Consider the following 24,955-nt stretch of genomic DNA (forward strand, 5'->3'; position numbering starts at 1 on the left):
GAATAGCAATAATTAGCATAACAAAGCAAAACAAACCAAAGATGATGTTCTTTATAGGAAATACTCAATATGTCCACCATCATTCCTCAACAATAGCTGTAGTCGAGGAATAATGTTGTGAACAGCACTGTAAAGCATGTCCGGAGTTATGGTGAGGCATTGGCGTCGAATGTTGTCTTTCAGCATCCGTAGAGATGTCGGTCGATCACGATACACTTGCGACTTCAGGTAACCCCAAAGCCAACAATCGCACGGACTGAGGTCTGGGGACCTGGGAGGCTAAGCATGACGAAAGTGGCGGCTGAGCACACGATCGTCACCAAACGACGCACGCAAGAGATCTTTCACACATCTAGCAATATGGGGTGGAGCGTCATCCTGCATAAACATCGTACGTTCGAACAGGTGTTTATCAGCCAGGCTGGGGATGATGCGATTCTGCAACATATCGGCGTACCTCTCACCCGTCACGGTAGCAGTTACAAAACCAGAATCACGCATTTCCTCGAAGAAAAAAGGCCCAATAACGGTAGATGTGGTAAATCCAACCCATACCGTGACTTTGTCGTCGTGCAATGGAGTTTCCACGACAGTTCTAGGATTTTCGGTAGCCCACATTGTGCATCTGTGGGCGTTGACAGACCCTCGGAGCGTGAAATGAGCTTCGTCGGTCCACAACACGTTACTCAACCAATCGTCATCTTCCGCCATCTTTTGAAACGCCCACACCGCAAATGCCCTCCGCTTCACTAAATCGCAGGTAACAGTTCATGATGCCGATGGATTTTGTACGGATAGCATCGGAGGGTACGCCTAAGTGCCAACAAAACAGTAGTGTGTGGAATGCCGGTGCGACGTGCGAATGCACGAGCGCTGACTTCCTCATGCTTAGACAAACCCGCTACAGTCTCCGTTTCTTCCTGAACTGTCTCAGCAGCCGCTACAGTCTCCATTTCTTCCTGAACTGTCTCAGCAGCATTGCACCTTGTGCTCGGTCGGCCACTAAGGAGGTGTCAACGGACCTTTACCCGTTCGAATCCCCTTCCTATGGCGATAGGATCGTAACGCTGAACTAGCACATTCCCAATTCTGATGATACAGCTTCACTAAAAGCGCCTTTTCAGGTAACGTCAACATGCTGCGACTGCTGGCGCATCTGATTCTCTTTCTCATTACAGCTCCTTTTACACACGATTGTCAGGCGCAGTCAGTCCAAGCATGTGTGTCAAGTTTTACCTCTCTATCTACATTATTCCGTGGTTTATTCAGTTTTCAAATTTATACTGACTTTTTGATCACCCGATATATGATCCGCGAGGGGTAGCCGCGCGGTCTAGGGCGTTTTGTCACGGTCCGTGAGGATCCTAACGTCGGAGGTTCGAGTCCTCCCTCGGGCATGGGTGTGTGTGTTGTCTATAGCGTAAGTTAGTTCAAGTTAAATTAAGTAGTGTGTAAGCTAAAGGACCGATGACCTCAGCAGTTTGGTCCCATAAGACCTTACCACAAATTTCTAAAATATATGGAAATACCAAAAAGAAAACACGTTACAATACCTAATACGGTTTAGGAAACCTGTTGGCGTTCAAAACAGATTACCGTCGTCTCGGAATGGATAAATGATTTTTAAGGGTAGCTCATACTATTCTTCTGGCAAAATAACGGCAAGTTAAGGTAACGATAAGAGAGGTGGATAGCGATCACGCACCCTAATCTAATTCCCTCAGCATCACCCGACTTAATTCGACTACATTCCATCATCCTCGTTTTGCATTTGTAGATGTTCATCTTATATCCTCCTTTGAAGACACTCTCCATTCCGTTCAACTGCTCTTCCAGGTCCTTTGCTGTATCTGACAGATTTATTATGTCATCGGCAAACCTCAAGGTTTTTATTTCTTCTCCACGGATTTTAATACCTACTCCGAATTTTTCTTTTGTTTCCTTCACTGCTTGTTCAATATACAGATTGAATAACATAAGGAATAGGCTACGACCCTGTCTCACTCCCTTCCGAACCACTGCTTCCCTTTCATGCCCCTAGACTCTTATAACTGCCATCTGGCTTCTGTACAAATTGTACATAGCATTTCGCTCCCTGTATTTGACTCCTCCCACCTTCAGAATTTGAAAGAGTATTCCAGTCAACATTGTCAAAAGCTTTCTCTAAAAGTCTACAAATGGTAGAAACGTAGGTTTGTCTTTCCTTAATCTATCTTCTAAGATAAGTCGTAGGGTCAGTATTGCCTCACGTGTTCCGATATTTCTACGGAATCCAAACTGATCTTTCCCAAAGTCAGCTTCTATTAGTTTTTCCATTCGTCTGTAAAGAATTCGCGTTAATATTTTGCAGCCGTGACTTATTAAACTGAGAGTTCGGTAATTTTCGCATCTGCCAACACCTGCTTTCTTTGGGATTGGAATTATTATATTCTTCTTGAAGTCTGAGGGTATTTCGCCTGTCTCATATACAGTATCTTGCTCGCCAGATTGTCAGGGCAGGCTCTCCCAAGTCCGTCAATTGTTCTAATGGAATGTTGTCTACTCCCGGGGCCTTGTTTCGTCTTAGGTCTTTCAGTGCTCTGTCAAACTCTTCACGCAGTATCATATCTCCCCTTTCATCTTCATCTACATCCTCTTCCATTTCCATAATATTGTCCTCAAGTATATCGCCCTTGTATATACCCTCTATATACTCTTTCCACCTTTCTGCTTTCCCTTCTTTGCTTAGAACTGGGTTTCCACCTGGGCTCTTGATATTCATACAAGTGCTTCTCTTTTCTCCAAAGGTCTCTTTAATTTTCCTATAGGCAGTATCTATCTTACCCCTGGTGAGATAAGCCTCTACAACCTTACATTTGTTCTCAAGCCACCCCTGCTTAGCCATTTTACACTTCCTGTCGATCTCGTTTTGGAGACGTTTGTATTCCTTTTTGCCTGCTTCATTTACTGCATTCTTATATTTTCACCTTTCATCAATTAAGTTCAATATTTCTTCTGTTACCCAAGGATTTCTAGTAGTCCTCGTCTTTTTACCTACTTTATCCTCTGCTGCCTTCACCATTTCATCCCTCAAAGCTACCCATTCTTCTTCTACTGTATTTCTTTCCCCCATTCGTGTCAGTTGTTCCCTCATGCTCTCCCTGAAACTCTGTACAACTTCTGGTGTAGTCAGTTGATCCAGGTCCCACCTCCTGAAATTCCCGCCTTTTTGCAGTTTCTTCAGTTTTAATCTACAGTTCATAACCAACAGATTGTGGTCAGAGTCCATATCTGCCCCTAGAAATGTCTTACAATTTAAAACGTGGTTCCTAAATCTCTGTCTTACCATTATATAATCTATCTGAAACCTGTCAGTATCTCCAGGCTTCTTCCATGTATACAACCTTCTTTTTTGATACTTGAACCAAGTGTTAGCTGTGATTGCGTTGTGCTCTGTGCAAAATTCTATCATGCGGCTTCATCTTTCATTTCTTCCCCCCAATCCATATTCACCTACTACGTTTCCTTCTCTCCCTTTTCCTACTACCGAATTCCAGTCACCCATGACTATTAAATTTTCGTCTCTCTTCACTATCTGAATAATTTCTTTTATTTCATCATACATTTATTCAATTTCTTCGTCATCTGCATAGCTAGTTGGCATATAAACTTGTATTACTGTAGATGGCGTGGGCTTCGTGTCTATCTTGGCCACAATAATGCGTTCACTATGTTGTTTGTAGTAGCTTACCCGCACTCCTATTTTTTATTCATTATTAAACCTACTCCTGCATTACCCCTATTTGATTTTGTATTTATCACCCTATATTCACCTGACCAAAAGTCTTGTTCCTTCTGCCACGGAACTTCACTAATTCCCAAACTTTAACCTATCCATTTCCGTTTTTAAATTTTCTAACCTACCTGCCCGATTAATGGATCCGACATTCCACGCTCCGATGCGTAGAACGCCAGTTTTCTTTCTCCTGATAACGACGTCCTCTTGAGTAGTCCCCGCCCGGAGATCTGAATGGAGGACTATTTTGTCTCCGGAATATTTTACCCAAGAGGACGCCATCATCATTTAACCATACAGTAAAGCTGCATACCCTCGGGAAAAATTACGGCTGTAGTTTCCCCTTGCTTTCAGCCGTTCGCAGTACTAGCACAGCAAGGCCGTTTTGGTTAGTGTTACAAGGTCAGATCAGACAATCATCCAGACTGTTGCCCCTGCAACTACTGAAAAGGCTGCTGCCCCTCTTCAGGAACCACACGTTTGTCTGGCCTCTCAACAGATACCCCTCCGTTGTGGTTGCACCTATCTGTATCGCTGAGGCAGGCAAGCCTCCCCAACAACGGCAAAGTCCATGGTTCATATGATTTTGAAACGCATCCCTGTTGGTTTTTGAACATTTTTGAACAAATACTAAGTTATTTTTCGAACGAATCATATGTTGACGTTCGAATGCGTGCATAGTGTACGTGATGTCTCTGCCAGGGAAATCCCCGTCGCATCAAGAAATAAAAAATTTTCGTGCAGACAAAAGAGGATGGGACTATACGAACTGAGCCGAATAATCCCGAACGGATGAATAAGAATTGCTGTTTTCCAATGAGGTTGGTTGACTGGGTGTGCGAATGATAAGCGCTGTTACAATTACTAGCGAAATCCATAGATTCAGACTACCAGAGTGGAAATAAACGACAACAGGAATAACAGCTAGGAAGGATTACATATTATCTTCTCGGTGTATCCAAGAAAATGAAATTTTGACAGAAAAGTTATGCCAGAACGCTACACTACTAAGGGCGAGTTGTACAGTCCTCGGTTAGCGGTCGCTTGGGTTCTACAGCGCGGAAAACACGTTGTACGAACACGTAATAACGCTCAACCGGAGGAAAAACGCGGGATAACTAAACCGGTGATTCTGGCAGAGATAGTAAAGTTAAGCAGAGAATTAGTTCTGACAATGGCAGGAATACTTAGACAATTAGTGTTGGCAATATTGTTTGTTAAAACGAGGAAAGAGAAAACTGACATCACACAAATTATGTGGAAGACTACAAGGATTCTAAATTTATGTAAAAATTTCGTACTAATACTTTTCGATCTCATGCTTGAGAAACTGGAGCATATGAATGAAATGTGAAACTATTTCCTAACATAAAACTTTTTGCTTGTAATAGGCCGAATATGCATTTGATAATCGTACTCCGTGAATTATATTCTGGCGTGTTATGTAAATAAGGTACATAAAAATGACAATTTGTGCCAAAACAGTTTCGCTAATTTGGTGTGTGTTACAACTGCTGCAATATTAGAAAGCGCTATTTCGTTTTATCTAGCAGACAGTGACAGAATAGACGTCACCAAATTGGAAACTGTCCCGCTCTTGGGCACTATTCGTATTAATAGCTTTTTCAATATTAACAACAACATTTTCAATTTTCATGTCACAAAACGAGTGATTAGGTAATAGATTCTTTCATTGAAAGGAAAGCACGACTTGTAAAACCGTAGCAAGATTAGAGAGAAAAAAAATGGTGGGACCTAAGGACAGAAGAAATGTGTACTGTCTTGCTTGTCTCTTGTCTTTATTGGCTTTATGTTCCCTACATTTAATTTTATATTACACAGAAGAGAAAGTTATTAGCTAATAGGCAATAAATATTGCAAATTTTCTGAAGACTTCTTGTTCTCTCGGTCACAAATAATCCCACCCAATTTTAATTGAGAGTTTTTTTAAGGGATGTAGGATGTCAGACCTGCCGACTGAGGATAGGAGAGGCACCACAGGACATTTTAATTTCCACTCTCCCGGATATAGGCTTGATGACTTCCATCACAAAATATAAACATTTGAATTCGACATTGACGTGCGATAGAAGAATGCTGTGTGAAGAGGTATGGCATTGCATTTTGGCACACTCAAGACCAAATAACATCTCTTACATTTTCTCGAACAAATGTTTTATATACTTAACTCTTCAGAAAAACGTGCAGTATAAAATCAACATATTTTTGAAAAATCGATTTTTAAAAAATTTTGACGTCGTGTCTGAAACACTCGAGTGGGAAAGCGGTGGGATTATCAAGTTTTTACACCGGTTCGGAAACATCGTAGATCTGGGGCTGTCGTCAATGACCGTCTGTCACGATCACTCAGCATCCAATTTCATCCGTATTGTGACCTAGCGGATGATGTTTTTCCGTTTTCCCTGTGTGTGTTATAAATCTTCGATGCGGTGCCTCTTGAACACCAAACACTTCAGCTCCCTTGCTTACGGAAGCGCTCACGAGCACCAACAATCTGCCCACATTCGAATTCACTTAGCCCAGACATAAGGCACTCATAATTACAGAAAACATTGTTGTTATCACTATTGATACTTGCAAACGTGTTGAAGGTATTCTACAGGTGCCGACCGTAATCAAATACAACAGTGCTACCTGCACGTTTATCTAGAATGTGCCTTTACGTTCAAGCACTCAGTTCTCTTGGTGTTTTTGTCCAACCCCTATATATCTACTTCTACACCTACACTCTTCAAAACCGTATGAAGTGCATGACAGAGAGTACTTTCCATTGCACCACTATTAGGGCTTCTCTTAGTTCCGGTCGGGCACCTTTGTACTCATCTATTACACTTATCTGGTTGTTCACGTTAGGGAGGAAGGGAAGACGATTAAGGTATCATTAGGATATCATTAAACACTGAACACAAGTTCATAAAGCAGAAAGACGGGGAAGGAATTCGGTCGCACCTATTCAAAGCAATCTTCTGAAATTTGCGTTAAACGATTTAGGCACGGGTTTGAGTCCCCTCCCGATGTCACTGCTGTTAACTAGCAAGGGCGTCACATCACAAGGTGTTCTGATGTCAGGAGAGCTCTTCGTATACCTCTCACCCGCTGGAAAAGAATAGTCCTTATGATCGTATAAGTAATTGCTCGTGTTCAATAATACTTCACAGTTTGTCTGAATTTATATATTTGCAGCCTCTTACGACCATTACTTGCAGCTCCTAAAGTGGACTGCTAGGTAAGCAGCTGAAACACTGCGCGAAAGAAATTGTTAAAATTGTTACGCCAGCCGAAAACCAGAATTTATATTTTTTATAAATCTATACTGCTATGAATCTTAATGATGGATGCACTTTGGACAAAAAAAAAACATTTGTCTCCAGCGTCACATAAATTAAGGAGATGTGAGACTGACCTTGGAAGAACTTTCATTGTGTTGCTTCAAAGAAAAGCAATAGAAATAACAAAGAAGAGAAGAAGAAAGAAGGCAAAAGTGAGTGTGTGTGTGTGTGTGTGTGTGTGTGTGTGTGTGTGAGTGTGAGAGAGAGAGAGAGAGAGAGAGATGGGAAGAAGACGCATGTGCTTTGGGTGAACGGTACGGTTTACAATCGGAAATTGTGCAGTACATTAATCCTATTTTTTATAGTACTTATGTCAACGGCCTTACCGCAGTGGTTACAACAGTTCACGTTAGATCACCGAAGTTACGCGCTGTCGGTTTGGGTTAGTACTTGGATGGGTGACCATCCTGTCTGCCGAGCGCTGTTGGCAAGCGACGTACACTCGGCCCTTGTGAGGCAAATTATTTGACTGAGAAGTAGCGGCTTCGGTCTCGTAAACAGACATACGGCCCTGTCTACAGTCAACTATGAAACCATTTGCGTGCAACTAATTGCACGCAATGAGTGGCGCAACTCGATGTCGTCATGTAAACTAGGCTTAAGGCTCCAGTTCAGTCAGTGTCACAAACAACGTGGGCAGTCCTGTGCAGTTTGGACAGCCGACTAGCAGGTTTCCGCACGCAAGTGCCAGACCTGTAAAGTTTTGTATGTAGAATCAATCATTGATTAGAGATGTCATAGTGCAGCTTACACCTAGTAGGGCGGCTACATCAAATGCTTTGGCCAAACCCAGTCCTGGTGTTTGGGACGTGGTTCAAATCACCAAATCCTTCAAGACAGCTTTGGCAGCTCAAAATGTTTTTACAAATGAAATTCAAGTTTCCCTAGTATTTAATCGCCCTCGGAGGTAGCAGTCACCTGATGATTCCGACTCATCATCTTCTAATTCTGTCCCTAAGTATCGCTCGAGTTCACGGGCGTACGGGTCCTCGACGTCTCGTAAGAGATTTAAGAATGTCATTTTTGTAACTGCAATCAGGACGATTAGAAACGCCCTCCATATTCAGCATTCCGACGCATATTACGCAACTCTCCTGTTACAAATAATTCACCCAAAGCGGATGCATGTTCTTCTCATCACCCTCTCTCTCTCTCCCTCTCTCTTTCTCTCTGCCTAAATAGGTACAACCGCTTACCATTTGTGGTCGCGAGTGCATCTGCCATTTTCCAAAAGTCTTTAGAGCAACTGATTCAAGGTTTCCGCACTGTATTAATTATTTGCACGATATTGTTGTTATGGGATCTATGCACGTGGAACATTACGAAAACCTTTAATCCCTTTTTAACTGTCTCCAGGAAAATGTTCTGCGCTTGGTATGAAAAGTGTACTTTCCTTGCCCCCTCTGTCAAATATCAGGAGCATATCCTTAGTAACAATGATATCTCACCCACGCGCGACGACGTCGATGTGATAGTAGAAATGTTAGCCACTAACCTTCATCAGTTGCAGTTATTTATGGGTAAATCACATACTATACTATGTTTATTCCGCAAGTGAAGCAGATTGCGCATCTTCTCAGTGAGCTGCATAAGAAGGCTGTCAAATTTGTGTTCCAATTTTGGTGCAAATGGCTCTGAACTCTATGGGACTTAACATCTGAGGTCATCAGGCCCCTAGACTTAGAACTACTTAAACCTAACTAACCTAATGACATCACACACATCCATGCCCGGCCCAAATTTGTGTGATCGGCCGCCTATCAACAAGTTTTTCAGAACCGTACGGACGATTTCTAAGAAGCTAAGGTGTCTGATGCCATATACACCGGGATTGTTGCTGACGCTTGCGATCGACGCATCCCAGCGGGGCATTGCCGTGATTTTGTCCTACAAGTTGTCCGGTGATTCTGAGCACCAAACTGCCTTGACCTCTCAAACGTTAAATGCTGTGCAGCTCAACGATCCCCAAACAGAGACGGAGGTTTTATCGATCATTTGGGGTCAAGATATTTCATGTGTCTTTGTATGGCAGTAAATTCCATTTGTTAACTGATTACAAACCTTTGATTTCGTCATATTTTTATCACACTGGACTCGCATTCGGGAGGACGACGGTTCAATCCCGTCTCCGGCCATCCTGATTTAGGTTTTCCGTGATTTCCCTAAATCGCTTCAGGCAAATGCCGGGATGGTTCCTTTGAATGGGGACGGCCGATTTCCTTCCCCATCCTTCCCTCACCCGAGCTTGCGCTCCGTCTCTAATGACCTCGTTGTCGACGGGACGTTAAACACTAATCTCCTCCTCCTCCTATTTTTATCTTTTTTCCGTGTTTCCCTTAGTTGCTCTAAATTCGTGTACGTATGTACCGTCTATGCAACTAAATGAAGGCAGTTTGTTTGTTGCCATACGCGTTTCGCTCCATTTATTTGGGAAGCATCAACAGCGGCCTGAAATACGTTTCTTTTTATACATACTGTTGTGGGTTGGCAGGTGAGCCAACCCCGTTTTAATAGAGGAAGCCGAAAGGCACGCGTCTTAGCTCACGCAGGCTGGCGTGAGGTCTGGAACAAGACAAGGAAATTAGAATTTAGAAAAAACGGACGTAGCTGGTGGAATACTTAACTTTAATCCATTAATGGTGAACGTCGGTCTTGACGGTACATTATTACAGTATCAATAGTGACTGGTACTGGCGCCTTACTAGGTCGTAGCAAATGACGTACCTGAAGGCTATGCTAACTATCGTCTCGGCAAATGAGAGCGTATTTTGTCAGTGAACCATCGCTAGCAAAGTCGGTTGTACAACTGGGGCGAGTGCTAGGAAGTCTCTCTAGACCTGCCGTGTGGCGGCGCTCGGTCTGCAATCACTGATAGTGGCGACACGCGGATCCGACGTATACTAACGGACCGCGGCCGATTTAAAGGCTACCACCTAGCAAGTGTGGTGTCTGGCGGTAACACCACACATACAATAAACGTATTATGTGATAGATATAATATGCTGATATATTACACGTTGTCGTGTTTTTCTCTTGCTTTTTAGGTTAGAAGCAAATTTTGAAACACAAGTTCCGTATTGTGAATGTATTGTTCGGTGTTAAGCGATTTTCAGCGCTGTTAACAGATGTGTATGTTCCTGGAGATGTATATGTTGGTCTTCATACTCCAGCTGGCTGATTTATGGCATTGTTTCATACACATTTGTCACATCACATGTTTCACTTTCACTTCCATTTGGTGATGAACGTATGTGTGTTTCCGGTGTGTAGAGTAGCCAACTGTTGTTGTGTGTTTGTCTGTCTTTAGTTTCTGTTGTGTTTGATGCTTTTCATTTGTTGGGTGTATGTGTGTGTATTCTGATGTTTTTTAAATGAGTTTGTGTGTGTACTTTGCTGTGTGCAAATGAATTATTATTATTATTTGTTTTAATAAATATGAGTTTATGCGTGTGTGTAATTTGCTGTGTGCAAATGTATTTTTCATGTGTCAGTGTGTGTGTGTGGGGGGGGGGGGGGGGGAGAAAGAGAGAGAGAGAGAGAGAGAGAGAGAGGAGGGGAAGGAGATTCATTAATTATTTATCCTTGCTACATTTCGGGTTGTTATTGTTTTGGTGGATAGCATGATCAGGGAGTTATTGTTTATTTGGATTTGGTCATTGAGTACCTTCTTTTCCATTCGATTGGCTCTTTGTATGTGAAAGTTTTCTTGCAACGTCAGGAGCTTTTTCTTTTGATTATTCACTCTGGTAACTGTCATGTCACATTCCATGTTGGATGCTTCATGTCCATATTTTATCAAGTGTTCGGCGAAGGTAGAATGACCGTTCTCATATTTCCAACTTCTTATACGTTCTTTATATCTAGTTTTAAAGTTCCTGCTTGTCATCCCCAGATATACTGATTTACATTCTTGGCAGTCTAGCTGGTATATACCTGCTCCTTGGTATTTATATGGTTTTTCTATTGTTTATAAATGTGGTTGGAGTGTGTTTCTTGTTCTGTAAGCTACTTGTAATCACTGTTTCTTTAGTATATTTGCTATCTTGTGTGATGCTTTCTGTTTGCACATAAGAGTGTACCATTTTTTCTGTTATTCATGTCATGAGTGCTACTGTTTTCTGTTTCCATGTGTGCTGTAGTGTCTGTGGGGTTCTATGCTCTCTGCTTGTTTTGATTTTTCTTTAGTTGTGTTTTAATTTTTTGATTGAGTTTTTGTACTATATAGGTGCTATAACCATTGTTAGTGACTATGAGTTGTATTGTTTGCATTTCCTTGTTCAGGTAACGTTCTATACACCTAGATAAGAAGGCACTGCGTCTGTAGCACTGGGTGTTATTCTTAAGCGAACGCCTCTATATAATTCACTTTCGCCCCACTACCCGACCCGCCAACGTAGGCGCCTTGTCCCGCCTCCCTCTTGGCCCTGACGCGGAATTCGATTACCAGGAACCTGTTTGGTTTGCCCTGAATCAACACCTACAAACAACCGTGGACGAAATCCCGCTAACACCGCTTGAGGCAGCCTCGAGCTCGTCAGTGCCCCAGTCCTGAGGAAGGTTTTGTCAGTGGTCCAGAAAGGCTAGCCAGAGCACTTTCCCGCCAAGCTAACCCAGCTTTTCACAATTATTCCGTGTTATGCTAATGGCTCAGTGCCACCCACGGCGTCTTAATACTGGCCAAGGAGGACTCTGATTGCCCTGCCCTGACCCTAGATACTTCAGCTCTTTCAAACATCACACTGGGTGATGACACACATGAAGGCGTAAGGCAGGCGCGACGGTTATTAGTCTGGCATCAGTAATGACACTGAACGTGCGTCCTGCTCCTGCCATGCTGGCTCCCTCAATCACACGTCACTAGCACAATGTTTTTGACTGTCGTCTTCCCTGACATCCATGTTACAAGGTCCATGTCCATATTGCTGGCCCATTTCAAAGAGTTATGTTGCTTCTGGCGGTGAAGGCTCTCACAAACCTCTGGTTGATGACACACATGCCACCACAGCCACCCCTGCTCTCAACAAAATTTTCGCCATTGAGGTGGCACCCTGTATCTTAGTGTTGGTGATGGGATCTAGTTTATGTAGACCCTGTTCCAGATTTTCTGCTGCCGCCACGGCACTATCAGACCTCCGTCCCCTTTCAGCCTGCCTCCAATGCGGAAACCGAGTGAATGGTCTGCACACTCAAGACTCAGAGGTGGAACGACATGCAGGCGTTGTGGACCAAGAACGCCTTGCACAGCTTCCTTCCGATGTACAGCTCCAGCCCGTCAACAGGGTCTGTCTAGAAAAACCCTGTACAGGCGCAGCACCGCAGGCTGTTAGACGTCTGCCGTGCTTTGTACAGTCCCTGCTACACATACGGCGCCTGTGTCAGGGCGTGTACATTCGGCTGGAGTCTGAGACTGTCTGGGGTTGTCATAGGCCACAGGGACATCAGCTATTTTAGACTGTGGCTGGGTATATCGACCTGACCTGCTCTAGCTGTGATCGCAGTTGCAATCGGCGCCCCCACCATTGTTTCCCCTCTGACCCCCAAACCAACAACAGAATATCCATCAGCTGGATCTCTCGTCGTCTCCTTCACCTTGATAGGACCTTCGCCTCTGCACACTCCCGCACTGCCAGGTGGGTGAGAGGAATACGGTTTGGGAATCTTTGGAGACAGAATCACTCTCCATACCAGTTTTCCCTCATTACAGTGGAATCAGAGCAGTCTACGACCGTGATCATTCTGCCACCTCCATTTCCCCACAGCCATCGACCGGGCCTTGTGACAGAGTCAGGCCCAGCCATCACGGACAGGTCAGTTACTGGAGCGTTCTGCCGCCAGACGCCGGCATAGAGCAGTACGTTTTCGCCCCTAGGTTCCCATTTCTGAGGGGAAGGATTTAATATGTGCCTCTGTAAGCAATATAGATAATGATTCGGAGTGAAGAGCGCCACCAGAGGTATGGAATGCAAAAAGCAAGCCACCACAGCTCAGTCTTGAAAAGTACACCGTATGAGTTCCTTAGAATCTCGCCTTGCTACTATTTCGAAACCGTCCTGGCTGTGGACTTACATAATCTGGGTCATCGTTGCAGGCATTACTTCTGTGTTCTGCTCATAACGAATTCAGCTCGTATTTAAAACACCAGTTTGTTGCATTCTTGACATCGGATAGGATGTAAATATTTGCAACGTGTTTTTTTATAATAATAATGGTACGACTTCACACAAACTCTCTCGTTGTACAGTTGTTGTTCTATATTTAATATTGCAAATAGATAGTTGTCAGCTTCTTTCAGTATTGTATGAGAGTAATCAAAGTGAAACTCATCAATTTCGATTAGAAATAGAACTTGTGTTGGAGTTACTTTGGGATGAGTTGCATGGTTATACCAACTCGTAGCAACACCATCTCTAATGAGTGACGAAAAAAGTATGTGCCCATTTCAAAAGAACAATATTTTGTAATGATGAAACAGAGAAGAAACTAAAGTGTTGGTAATTAATTTTTCATGCTTTAGGTAATAATCGCGTTTGTTATGTCTGGTGTTCCTCAAGGAAGAGTTATAGGCCATGTGTTGTTTCTAATGTAAATAAATGATTTAGCAGACAATCAGAGCTGCCATCTTATATTGTTTATGATGATGCTGTCATTCACCGTCAGCACAAGATCGAAACCAATTACAAAATGGTTTAGGCAAGATATCTGTAAAGTGCGAAATGTGACAGTTGACCCTAAATAATGAAAAGTGTGACTCATCGACATGAGTACTAAAAGGAATCCGTCACATTTCAGTTACACTATAAATCACACAAATCTAAAGGCTGTCAGTTCAACAAAATGTCTAGGAACTACAACTACGAACAACTTAAATTGGTAGGATCACACAGATAACGTTCTGGGGAAAGCAATCAAAGACTGCTTCTTATTTGCAGAACACGTAGAAGGTGCAACAAGTCTACTAAATCCATTGGTCTAGTCTTGTCCGTCGTCTGTAGTACTGTAGTGCGCTCATCGTAATAAAGTCAGGAAACCAGAACTCGCACGTGGAGTTTGCCAGAGACTGAAGCGTGAATTGTAGAGCAGTCTTAGCTGAGTGGTAACGTGTTTGCCTCCCATGCAGTGGGCCCGAGTTCGATTCCCGGCCGGTTTGGAGATTTTCTCCGCTCGTGGGCTGGGTGTTGTGTTGTCTTCGGCATCATGTCATCATCGTCACCCGCACGCAAGTCGCCCAATGTGGCGTCGACTGAAGTAAGACTTGCACTCGGCGGCAGAACTTCCCCGCATGGGGCTCCCGGCCAACAATGCCACACGATCATTTCATTTTTGCCGAGTAGTCAACTAGATGCAGATGTAGATGCTATCATTGATGAGATAATGAAAGGTGGTGATGTTACTGGGAGAAATTCTATGGAACAATCAGGTATTAGTACTTGTGGAAGGGAACATTGTACACATTGTGTTCATGTCAGGTGTGAGGTGTTAAAATCGAGGTCCTATGTATAGTCACGTAAAGTATTGTAGGTGTGAAGTTCCAGCAGTGGTAGAAGGTGTAATATGAACAAGACGATCTTATTAAGGATGGTATCACACTGCAGTTATTGAAAAGGACAAGAAAGGAGGAGCTTTAATGTGTAAGAGTTGAAAGTGGAGTATGTTACAATGAAGTGAATAATGATGACGTGGAGTAGGGACGGAGTACTAGTGTTGAATCAGATGAAAAAACGACGGGATTCTTATTACCAATTTACAAAACTAATGCAAGGTGCAAATATGTCTAATATGGAACAAAAAATGAGTTGGAAAAGCTGGTATTGGATTTGTGTTGTGGTAGAAGGTGGTTGTGGAAAGCGAGGTGACGCTGATGTCATTGCATCGCTATAGTGGATACTAACTAGTCTACTGGTATAAGAGTACTCACAGCAGCAGTAGGAGGTCGATAGCCATGACCCCGGCGGAGAGCAGGTAGAAGGCTCCAGGGAAGGTGTTGATGGACGCATTGAAGACGGCGTTGTAAATTGGAGGCCCCACCAGTGGGGTCACCGACTCTATGGTCACCGCCAGCGCGAACACCTGGCCTGTGGACACACAACACACACGCGTGCTGCTTATCTCTCTCTCTCTCTCCACGCTGCAGTGTGGCACAGTATGCTTATCCCTTCTTAAGACTCTTCTTCGCTGGGTATCTGTTCTCTGCTTCATTGAGATGTTATGTATTTGTCCCTTCTCCAAGCGAAACAGTCTCGCAGCAATGCTATTGGCATCCATAAAACATGATTTCTTCAACATATAATCGCGTTGCCTACGGGGCTGACCACTCTTTGCCCATAGATTAAAGGTTAAAATCTTCATAATGTTCCCTGTCACTGAGTCTTGTGACTTATGCACACTCGTAACATAAAATTACTTTACACAATAGCGTGATTCCGAAAACCATTAAATTACAACACAAAATCCTACATCTCTTTTTTTATGCATGGACTATTTTCAAGTCAACTGCAATCTGCACTCTAAACACGAAATAATCATGGAATTTTTCTCCAACGTTTCAGATTTTTAATCGCGATCGATATCATAATCATAATGTTTCTTTCCGAGTTATTCTGTGTATGTAGTTTCCTACTATAGCTTACCCCGACATTACGTTCGGAGGATTTTTTAAACATAGAAGTCACTAAAAGTGTTCTAAGATAACGTTTCTTTGATAAGTATGTGGTATTGCCAGTTCGGAAGAGCACTCACCTAGCTCGTCCTTGGCGACCAGCCTCGTCAGCATCGCTCTGACCAGAACCCAGATCAAGGCTCCGAAGCAAGCGACAGCCCCACCTGAAAGGATGCAGAACATATTATGGTTTTGTGGAATACAATATCGTACAAAGTGGAGCAGAGACTTGAAGCAGAGGTCGACAGCTGCAGAGCATTGTCTGGAGTAGCCTATTCTCCCACTATACTTACAACAAAGCCACATAGCTGAGAAGCACACGTTACTACATTCCGTAGCATCGTGTGCTTCTAACTGATGTTCTTCTTGATCATCATCTATTGTCTATTTGCACATTTCTTTTTTTTTCAACGGGTTTTATTTATTTATTTTAACACTAAAGACTTTTATATAAATTATATAGTGCAGCTACCAGTCGTCCTTTTTTAGATTTTATTACGCAAATCTAAAAAAGGACGATTGTTTGCTACACTCTATAATTTATTAATCACATAACAGTCGCTGAGTGCAGCCAATTTCCGAATGGAAGGAAACCTGACTATAGAGTTTTCTATATTTCCAGTATATATGCTAAAAGCTTTCAAGACCCATTTGCGACAGAGCTCATTGTGTGATATGTACGCTGTAAATGTTTTTAAATGCTCCAGCTATCATAATATGTTGATTAAATACTTAAAAATAGTTAATAAGTGCTCATAACGTAGTAGTGCTATTTCCATGTGTTCAAATGGTTCAAATGGCTCTGACCACTATGGGACTTAACATCGGAGGTCCCCTAGAACTTAGAACTACTTAAACCTAACTAATCTAGTGACATCACACACATCCATGCCCGAGGCATGGATTCGAATCTGCGACCGTAGCGGTCGCGCGGTTCCAGACTGAAGCACCTAGAACCGCTCGGCCACACCGGCCGGCTATTTCCATGTGTACCTTTCCCCTTGCATTTACATAATATAAGTGGTAGTATTCACAACCAAAGACTGAAACAGTGATTTTCGACCAACTGACTTCCTATGTTTGAAGGTTCTCTAAACATGTGGCAGCAGAGAATTTTAACAATACATCGCAACCTCGAAGAACTGCCAGATTTGTGCGAAATACGTAGCATAGCTGTTAAGACAATGGAATGGCTGTCTGGAAGACCGGAGTGCGAATCCCTGTCTGGTCATTCGGAATTAATTTCCCCTAATTATCTTGCGTCAAGTTGCAACATAATTTGTTTGAAAAGGATTTCCTTCCATATCCTTCTGTCTGTAATGACGTCGTGATTGACAAGACAGGCAATCCTAATAATTCTTCTCCCACCGATTTCTTTAATTTTAGTGTAGTGATTATTTATATCTATGGAGAGGGCTGCATTACCTGAAAAATGTTTTGATTAAAGAATGGATGTCTGATATTCGCCAGAGAACTTTCTTCTAAATTTAAATTCATAGCTCTAAAGACACCAAAGAGACATGAATGACATTTTGCAAAGTCATAGCGGTATGTACTATCCTCTTTAGACCTGGAACGTGGGATCACACGCGAAAGGATATGACCAGGATGCAGCTAACAAAAGTGAGAGGATTAAAGAACGCACCAGAGAAGATCGCTTCAGAAATGAAGTTACTAGAAATGGAAGTTGATTGAGTGCGCAAAAAAATAGTTCCAAAGTGAAACAGGTGGTGGGAAAACGTAGTTTGAATGCATGAAAACAGAGTTTCAAAACATATTATTGTGTACAAACCTAGGGGGCAAGACAGCGGGGAAGAACATGGAAGAGTGGCTGGAGCTTGTGTACCGTAACAGATGAAATACCCTTATCTATGGAAGAAGAAGAAGAAGAAGAAGAAGAAGAAGAAGAAGAAGCTCCAAAGGGTATTAGTGGATGAAGACTTTTGTAGCGCATATAGTTTATTATGCGTAAAACTGTGTTACATTGTTCATGATAGAAGTGGAAGAATGAACTATGGCAACAAACGAAGTTGTTTAGCTGTTTGATCTTACATTAGGGTGAAAGAGAAGTCTAGGATTTATGTTTAATTATACGTTGATGAACCTTAAAATAAGATGAGTAATGATTTAAAAAGAGATGGGCAACGTGTAAGATAAAATTACAGTAAAATTGAGTCATATTCGTAAAAGCGACCAACATACAATTCGGTGTGCAGCATAATGGAAACTAATAAAGTTGGTGATGACTTACCTAGAAACATATACCACGACTCCGGCGATATCGAGTAGATTACGGCGGCGGCGATCTTACAGGAGAAGGTGATGAGGGCTATCCAGCCCTCAGCCAGCTTGAGCCAGCGTACGAACACCAGCACTCCCACCATGGTACCTGCAGGCAGAGCGCAGTAGTGAAGGCCACAGCAGTTCACTTCTCCTGCAGTCGATCGCAGCAGTGTTATGAAACCGTCTTTATAAGCTGCTTTCCGCGCGCGAAACACGGACCTTGCTCAGATGGGATGCCTTGTGGCACTGTAGTTGCAACCAATACGGAGGGGTTTATGTGTAGATGCCAGACAAACATGTGGTTCATAAAAAGGGGCAACAGCCTTTTCAATAGCTGCAGAGGCAACAATCTAGGCGACGAACTGATATGGCCACAGATCCAACGAAGAGCGGACCGTTGTGTCGCGGGATCGTTTAGTCGGCGCGAGAGCGCTACAGAGATTTCCAATAAACTCCAGTGACATACGCTACAATAGAGGCTATGTGCATCACGGATATGTTAACTACTGAAATTCCGAGAGGGTGCACTCCGTGAAGGGACGAACAACACATGACGTTCTCCCAGATATTCCTCACGAAATGAGAAAGAAGTCGTGGTGCTTTTTCTCGGGTCGCTAGTGCCGCAATATGGTGGGAGAGCAGATATTTTATATGATATTACAGTAGCTGTTTTGTTAAGAAGTACGATGCCACGTTCCTTCAGATATGCGACTGCAAGATGTACAGATATGGTTGACGATATATGAAATTTTGGGTGTGGCCGTGAAGCTCCCTCGTTTAGCCTTATTGAAAGGCGACCGCTCGCGATAAGCGGGAAATCCGGGTCAAGTCTCAATCCGGAGCAAATTTTTTTGTCGCCATTCCATTACCCAGTTGGTGGCTTTCTATATTCGCAACTGCGAATACATGTCATGAATTTCATAATGTTGCCGCAGTTCCTGTGCCTTCGGACATGCATCGTATTTCTGAAGAACGCAGACACTGCGGTATCGTATAAAATATATGCTCCCCATCCCACTTCGACACTAGCGGCCCCAAGAAAAAGCAACTACGAATAGTTTGGTCTGACAACAGTATTGAGATTACTGTTATAATGATATTTTGTTTTTGTTGGGTCTCGAATACTGTGGATCTGGGGTATTAACGTTTTCAGGGAGACGTTTCCGGGGAAAAATATAAGTTAAAAAAAAGTAATTCCTCGTCGAAATGTTCCTTGGATTAGAGTCTCCAACTGGAAACAGATTAAAGTTTCACAAATGCTGAATGTAGTGAACTGTAGGAAATATGATACTCCCACCAGCACAATTTATTTAGCGTATTCGTGGACCATTGGCACAAGTTGAACTAATTGTGCTGTTGTACGGAATACACTCGACAAGACACTACGGAATCTCAGTATTCTATTAATTTAATAACAATATTTAAAATGATTTATGCCTCCAGAAACCTAAAAATTAAATAACTTTCCTTTCAGTCTGCACGGTTTGTAAATCAGAAAAGGAATTTCCTAAACCAATGCCGGACCTAACTTTTAGCGTAGACAGTTAAAATTTTCTGTGGCTGCTTGTAACTCGATGTCTCCACACAGGAAAGCTTCTGTCCTGGAATCGATACGGATTTATAAGGCTTCGCCCGTGTGAAACACAGCTTGCCTATTTCTCACACGATATGCTACGAACCATGGATAAAGGGCAACAAGCAGATTCCATATTCCTAGGTTTCCGGAAAGAGTTTGGCACAACGCTCCACTGCAGATTGTTTACGATGGTACGAGCAGACGGAACAACCTCCCGGATATGTGTACGGCTCGCAAACTTCTGAAGTAATAGAATCCAGAACGTTGTCCTGGGGGGTGAGTGTTTCTCACAGATAAGGATACCCCCTAGGAAGTGTGATAGGACAGATCTTATTCCCCATGTACATAATGATCTGAAGGACAGGGTGAGTCGCAGTCTGCGACTGTTTTCTGATGACGCTGTGGTGTACGGGGAGGTGTCGTTGCTGAGTGACCGTAGGAGGAACAACATGACTTAGACAAAATTTCTAGTTGTTGTGATGAATGGCAGCTTCAAAGTACTTTGTGACTTCAATGTATTTCCTGACATTTGAAAAAGTTCGCTTCTCTACGTTGAAATGGTTTGGTTAGTCAACACACAAGGTAAAACAAAGACTTCTAGCAATGTCAGAAGCGTTATTGCATAAACATGAAATTGAGATTTCATCGTGAGGTGCTCCCTTCTTTCAGCTCCTTCAGAGCTGTAATGTCCTCGAACAAATAGTCGCAGAAGAGCACTTACTGAAACTATTTTCATGACTGATCTTTTCGTTGAAAACTAGTCGTCTCTGTTGTTTTGTATCAAAGTGAATGTCAGCTTCTTGTCCTTGCGTGTGTACCAGATATCAGAACTGATATGTGTCAGCTTACCTACAGCAGTGGTGCCGTTGGTAAAGAAACCGTACAGCAAGCTGTGTTCGACGGTCCAGTGAAACTTGGCGTTCAGGAACTGGTAGCTGGCGACGCCTTCTCCTGGAAATGTAGAGCAAAATATTACACACCGTGTGACGCCTCCGGTAATAGCTCAGAAGGATTTTCTATGTCTTCTTTTAGCTTAAGACTCTGCGGAAAGGAAATAATGATGTATGAAAAATTGAAATTACTACAGAACAGCTATAAGAACTGTGTCATCGTTTGAACTGTTTACTAAACACCTGCGATACACTTACACCTGTTAATGGAGAACGGAGGAGGATATTTTTAATCATCTGGGCACATTTTTCGTCGTCTAGAATTTGAAAAATTAAAATAGATAAATGGAGACCACTGAACGATAAGCAGAGTGACAGATGCAAAAGATATGTTATTTCAGATGTTTAATTAGATCTATCTAGGCAGTAAGAAGAAAAAGAGCTGCATTTCTGAAAAAAATTATAACGCTTTGTTGTATCAGATATTTTTTTCCTTTTTCTAACATCTGTTTCGTTATTTGAACATAATGGACAATATGTAGAATGGATGGTTGGACTTAAAAGGACCGTAATCTTGCCAAGATAAATGTGTTGAGAAGTGTATATATATTATATAATCATAAAATTAGCTACACTGTGATTGACCATTAAACTATACTTAAAGTAAACACAGATTCGAATTTTAACTAACAAAAATTTGAATATAATCGCTTAGGCTTCCGCGGCCAGTCAGTCGACATAAAAGTTTTGTGGTTATGGTACCGCGTCATAATGTATAAAACCACAGCCGCTGGAGAAAACCAACGTTTCGGTCACGGTTGCAGTGGCCTTCTTCTGGGTCTGATATCCACTCGTCGGCGTTCATAGTGAAACACAGCCATCTGACTGAGAAAGTCATGATCGAGGACGTGCTGAGGTGCTATCGAAGCGGAGTGTTCGAATTTTGCTTAACGTACATTCCAGAAATTGCCCTAACACACTGTGTAGGACATGTACTAAAATTGTTTACATTACTCTTATACAATTTTCTCTCGTACTTCATTGGCGAGATGTTGTCTTCCTTATTCGACGCAAATAGGGATTAGCAGTTTTATTGATGGAGACCTTACCCTTTCTTCTTCTTTTCCATTCTAGTACGGGGTGAAGTATTCTAGAATTTGTCCAATTTTATTTTCTTGTTTCACTTTGTGGCTAGATGCCCTTAATAACGCCACAGTCGTCAACGTAAGCTAATGGAGCGTTTAACACCTGGGCGCCTTGCGCCTAGTCGCCTTGCGGCTGTGCTTGGCCCGCACGCGTGTAGGTGCATGCCTTTTTCCCATGAGTGCTTCCATCCACATCAGTGTTGACACTGGAAGCCCCTACTTTCGTATGGGGCAAGCAGAACCGTACGTTGACTAGGAGCTAGGCGCGCAGGTGGAATCACCCCTTTAGTCTTGTGCACCATCTGTCTGTGAATCGTGTACACTTTGTCCTGTGTGTTCGTACTTTGAACGCTTGTGTACCGTATTCTCTAAGGCGGAATTTGGGGACCTGCCCAGCACTTGACATAATGAGCGTGGGAAACCGCCTGAAACCACTCTGAGACTGGACGGTGTACCACCCAACAGCCCTTAAATCTGCTGTGCGCTGTCAGTTCATATCTATCTCACTTCCCTCACTCGCAAGCTGGCGCCCAGCCTGTTGCGCTGTACGATAGGTCAAAGAAGGATATCTTGTACAACATGGAAACTGTAGCATCGTCTCCCATGGCCTGTTGAACAATGCAGAACTTCGTGACCTTTACTCTTGTCTCTTGTAGAAAGATAAAGAGTAAACCGGTGCTCAGCCACGGTGAACGTGATCTCCTAACCACGCTGACATGTCTCTGCAGGCGTCACAGTGGCCATTCTTTTATGAGAACCGATGTCTAAAAAAGTTAGTTAATCGACTGAGAGTTTTCCTTTGTTTCTCGCATCAGTGTATGCGATTAAAATGTACTTCACTGAGGTGACAAAATTCATGGGTTAGGGAGATGGACATATACAGATGGCGATTGCATCGTGTAATAGACAAGATATAAAACAGCAACGCGTCGGCAGAGATGTCGTTTGTGCTCAGATGATCCCCGTGAAAAGGCTTCCGAATTGATTATGGCAGCACAACGGGAATTATTAGGGGATTCAATATTCTGTGTGTCGAGAATTCCAAATTTCAGGCATTACCTCTCATCAAGAACGACGCAGTGGCCGACGGCCTTGACTTAACGACGAGAGCAACGGTATTTGTGTAGAGTTGTCAATGTAAGAAACACTGCGAGAAATAACAGCAGAAATCAATCTGGGAAGGACGACGAACGAATCCGTAAGGCGTTGCTATAGCAGCAGGCGAGAGAAGCGAGTGCCCTTGTTAACAGCTCGACATTGTCTGCAGCACCCTTCCTAGGCTCATGACCATATCGGTTGCACTCGACTGCAAAACTGTTGCTTTTTCAGATGTCCTCATTTTCGATGGTAAGAGCAGATGAAAGGGTTCGAGCATGGCGCAGACCCCATAAAGCCATGGACCCAAATTATCGACAAGGCACTGTGCCGCCACGCTGGTGGTGTCTCCATATTGTTGTGGGCTGTATTTACATGGAACGCATTTGGTTCTCTGGACCAACTGAACCAATCATTGACTGGAAATGGTTATGTCCGGCTACTTGGAGACCTTTTGTAGCCATTCATGGACTTAATTTTTGTGGATGATAATGGTCCAGTTGTTAGCGATTGCTTTGAAGAACATTCTGGATAATTCTAGCGAATGATTTGGCCATCCAGATTACGCGACAGGAATTCCAGCGAACATTACTGGGACGTAATCGAGCGGTCAGTTCGTGCACAAAATCCTGTAACACCAACACTTTCGCAATTATGGACGGCTATGGAGGGAGCATGGATAGGACTTCCAACGAGTTGTTGGTCCATACGACGTCGAGGTGCTGTAATTCGCCGGGCAAAAGGCGGTCCGACACGGTATTAGGAGGTATCTCATGACTTTTGTCATCTCATTGCATACCTCCGGTGTTGCAGTCATCAGCTGACGTCAATTTGGCGACCGGTCTAACCCTCGTCTCCCTCTTACGTAATGAGCTAGTCACGACTAATAGCAGCTGTAGGGAGACTATCGGCGGGATCTAGTGCCGAGCCGAGCACGTACTCTTTTTTTGTTGAACTTGAAATATGAATGAATTCTCCTGTCAAATGATGTTTGGAAATCGTAGGAGTGTGATCTAAATTAAAATTTGTCCAGAATTAAAAGTCTATTTAGAAGAGCTTCCAAAACTGTCAGGTCACAGATGAGTTTGTTCGTACTGACCATGAATGCAACTGAACAAGTCAACCTGTGTGAAACATAAGAGTTTACATTCGCCAAAATTTCCTTCCAGATCAAATATAAATCAGATGAACATAGGCTCACATTGTTCTTACTAGGATCAGTGCTTCAGTTTGGGTATACCTTGGGAGATGAGGACGCCAGTGACGACCACAATGATGACGATGAGGATGGTTGAGCGTCCATGGTGAGGCCGCTTCATCAGGGACGTCTTGAGCGCGTCGCGCACCAGCTGGGGACGGAAGATCCCCTTGCAGCAACCGCAACTCGCCTGAGCACACGAGACAGAGTGACGTCATTTTTTGTAATGATTATGGATGTTTTAGGATGCGGGTAATGCGTTCAGTTCGGTCGGCCGGAAGGCCTGCAACTCACGTCTTCAGGCGGTGTGTAGGGCGCCATGGTCTCCGGCAGCAGGAAAATGGAGTAGAGCAGACACAGCAGCATGAGGCCGGCGGCCAGGGCGTACACCCCGTGGTAGCTGAGGCCCAGGAAAAGCGGCGTGGATAGCCCTGACCCCAGCATCATGGCCGAGTACTGCGCCGCATCCAGGATCCCCAGTCTGCAAGCGGCAAGTCCACAGTGTCAGGAAAGTTCTCCTCTTGTGACGCGACCACTTCTACATGGGATGTACTGGTTTTTTCACTCATTAAATTTAAGTCACGATCTCGTCTGTGCCAATGCTGTTGCTCGCATGCACATTAGGTCGAAGTCAACCTGAGATTTGTTCATAGACTTAAACTTGGGATGGCTTCCTCTGTCGTCATCACCAGGAATTTCTTGGGCGGTCGAAAAATTGATTAAATATCGTGCCTGCCCAGGAAAATTAAAGAGATATTGCTTCCAGAATGAAGACAGCCTTGGTATCAATGTTCGTGTAATTTATAAAATTTCGTGACAGTACAGTAGTAGCTACATTTATCAGCCAACACATACTATTTCAGATCGTTGCACAGAGCACCGATGCCATATTAAATATCATGGTTTCGACAAATCTGTGTTACCAAACACAAACTGAATGAAATGAAATGATAGTGTGCCATTGATGGCCGGCAGACCCTACAGACC

General features: G+C 43.2%; 1 protein-coding gene across 1 annotated transcript in view; it reads right to left on the reverse strand.

Moving 5' to 3' along the window:
- Positions 1 to 17,274: 17,274 nt before the first annotated feature.
- Positions 17,275 to 24,955, reverse strand: part of LOC126108987 (proton-coupled folate transporter-like) — a 29,371-nt gene continuing 21,690 nt past the window's right edge. The window contains exons 5-9 of the mRNA XM_049914394.1: positions 24,263 to 24,449; positions 24,011 to 24,158; positions 20,490 to 20,591; positions 18,033 to 18,170; positions 17,275 to 17,282 (exon numbers count right to left, since the gene is read on the reverse strand). Of these exons, the coding sequence (XP_049770351.1) occupies positions 17,275 to 17,282; positions 18,033 to 18,170; positions 20,490 to 20,591; positions 24,011 to 24,158; positions 24,263 to 24,449 (583 nt within the window). The remainder of the gene's footprint in view (positions 17,283 to 18,032; positions 18,171 to 20,489; positions 20,592 to 24,010; positions 24,159 to 24,262; positions 24,450 to 24,955) is intronic.

This window comes from Schistocerca cancellata, chromosome 1 (genome assembly GCF_023864275.1).
Source record: "Schistocerca cancellata isolate TAMUIC-IGC-003103 chromosome 1, iqSchCanc2.1, whole genome shotgun sequence".
Lineage (NCBI taxonomy): Eukaryota > Metazoa > Arthropoda > Insecta > Orthoptera > Acrididae > Schistocerca > Schistocerca cancellata.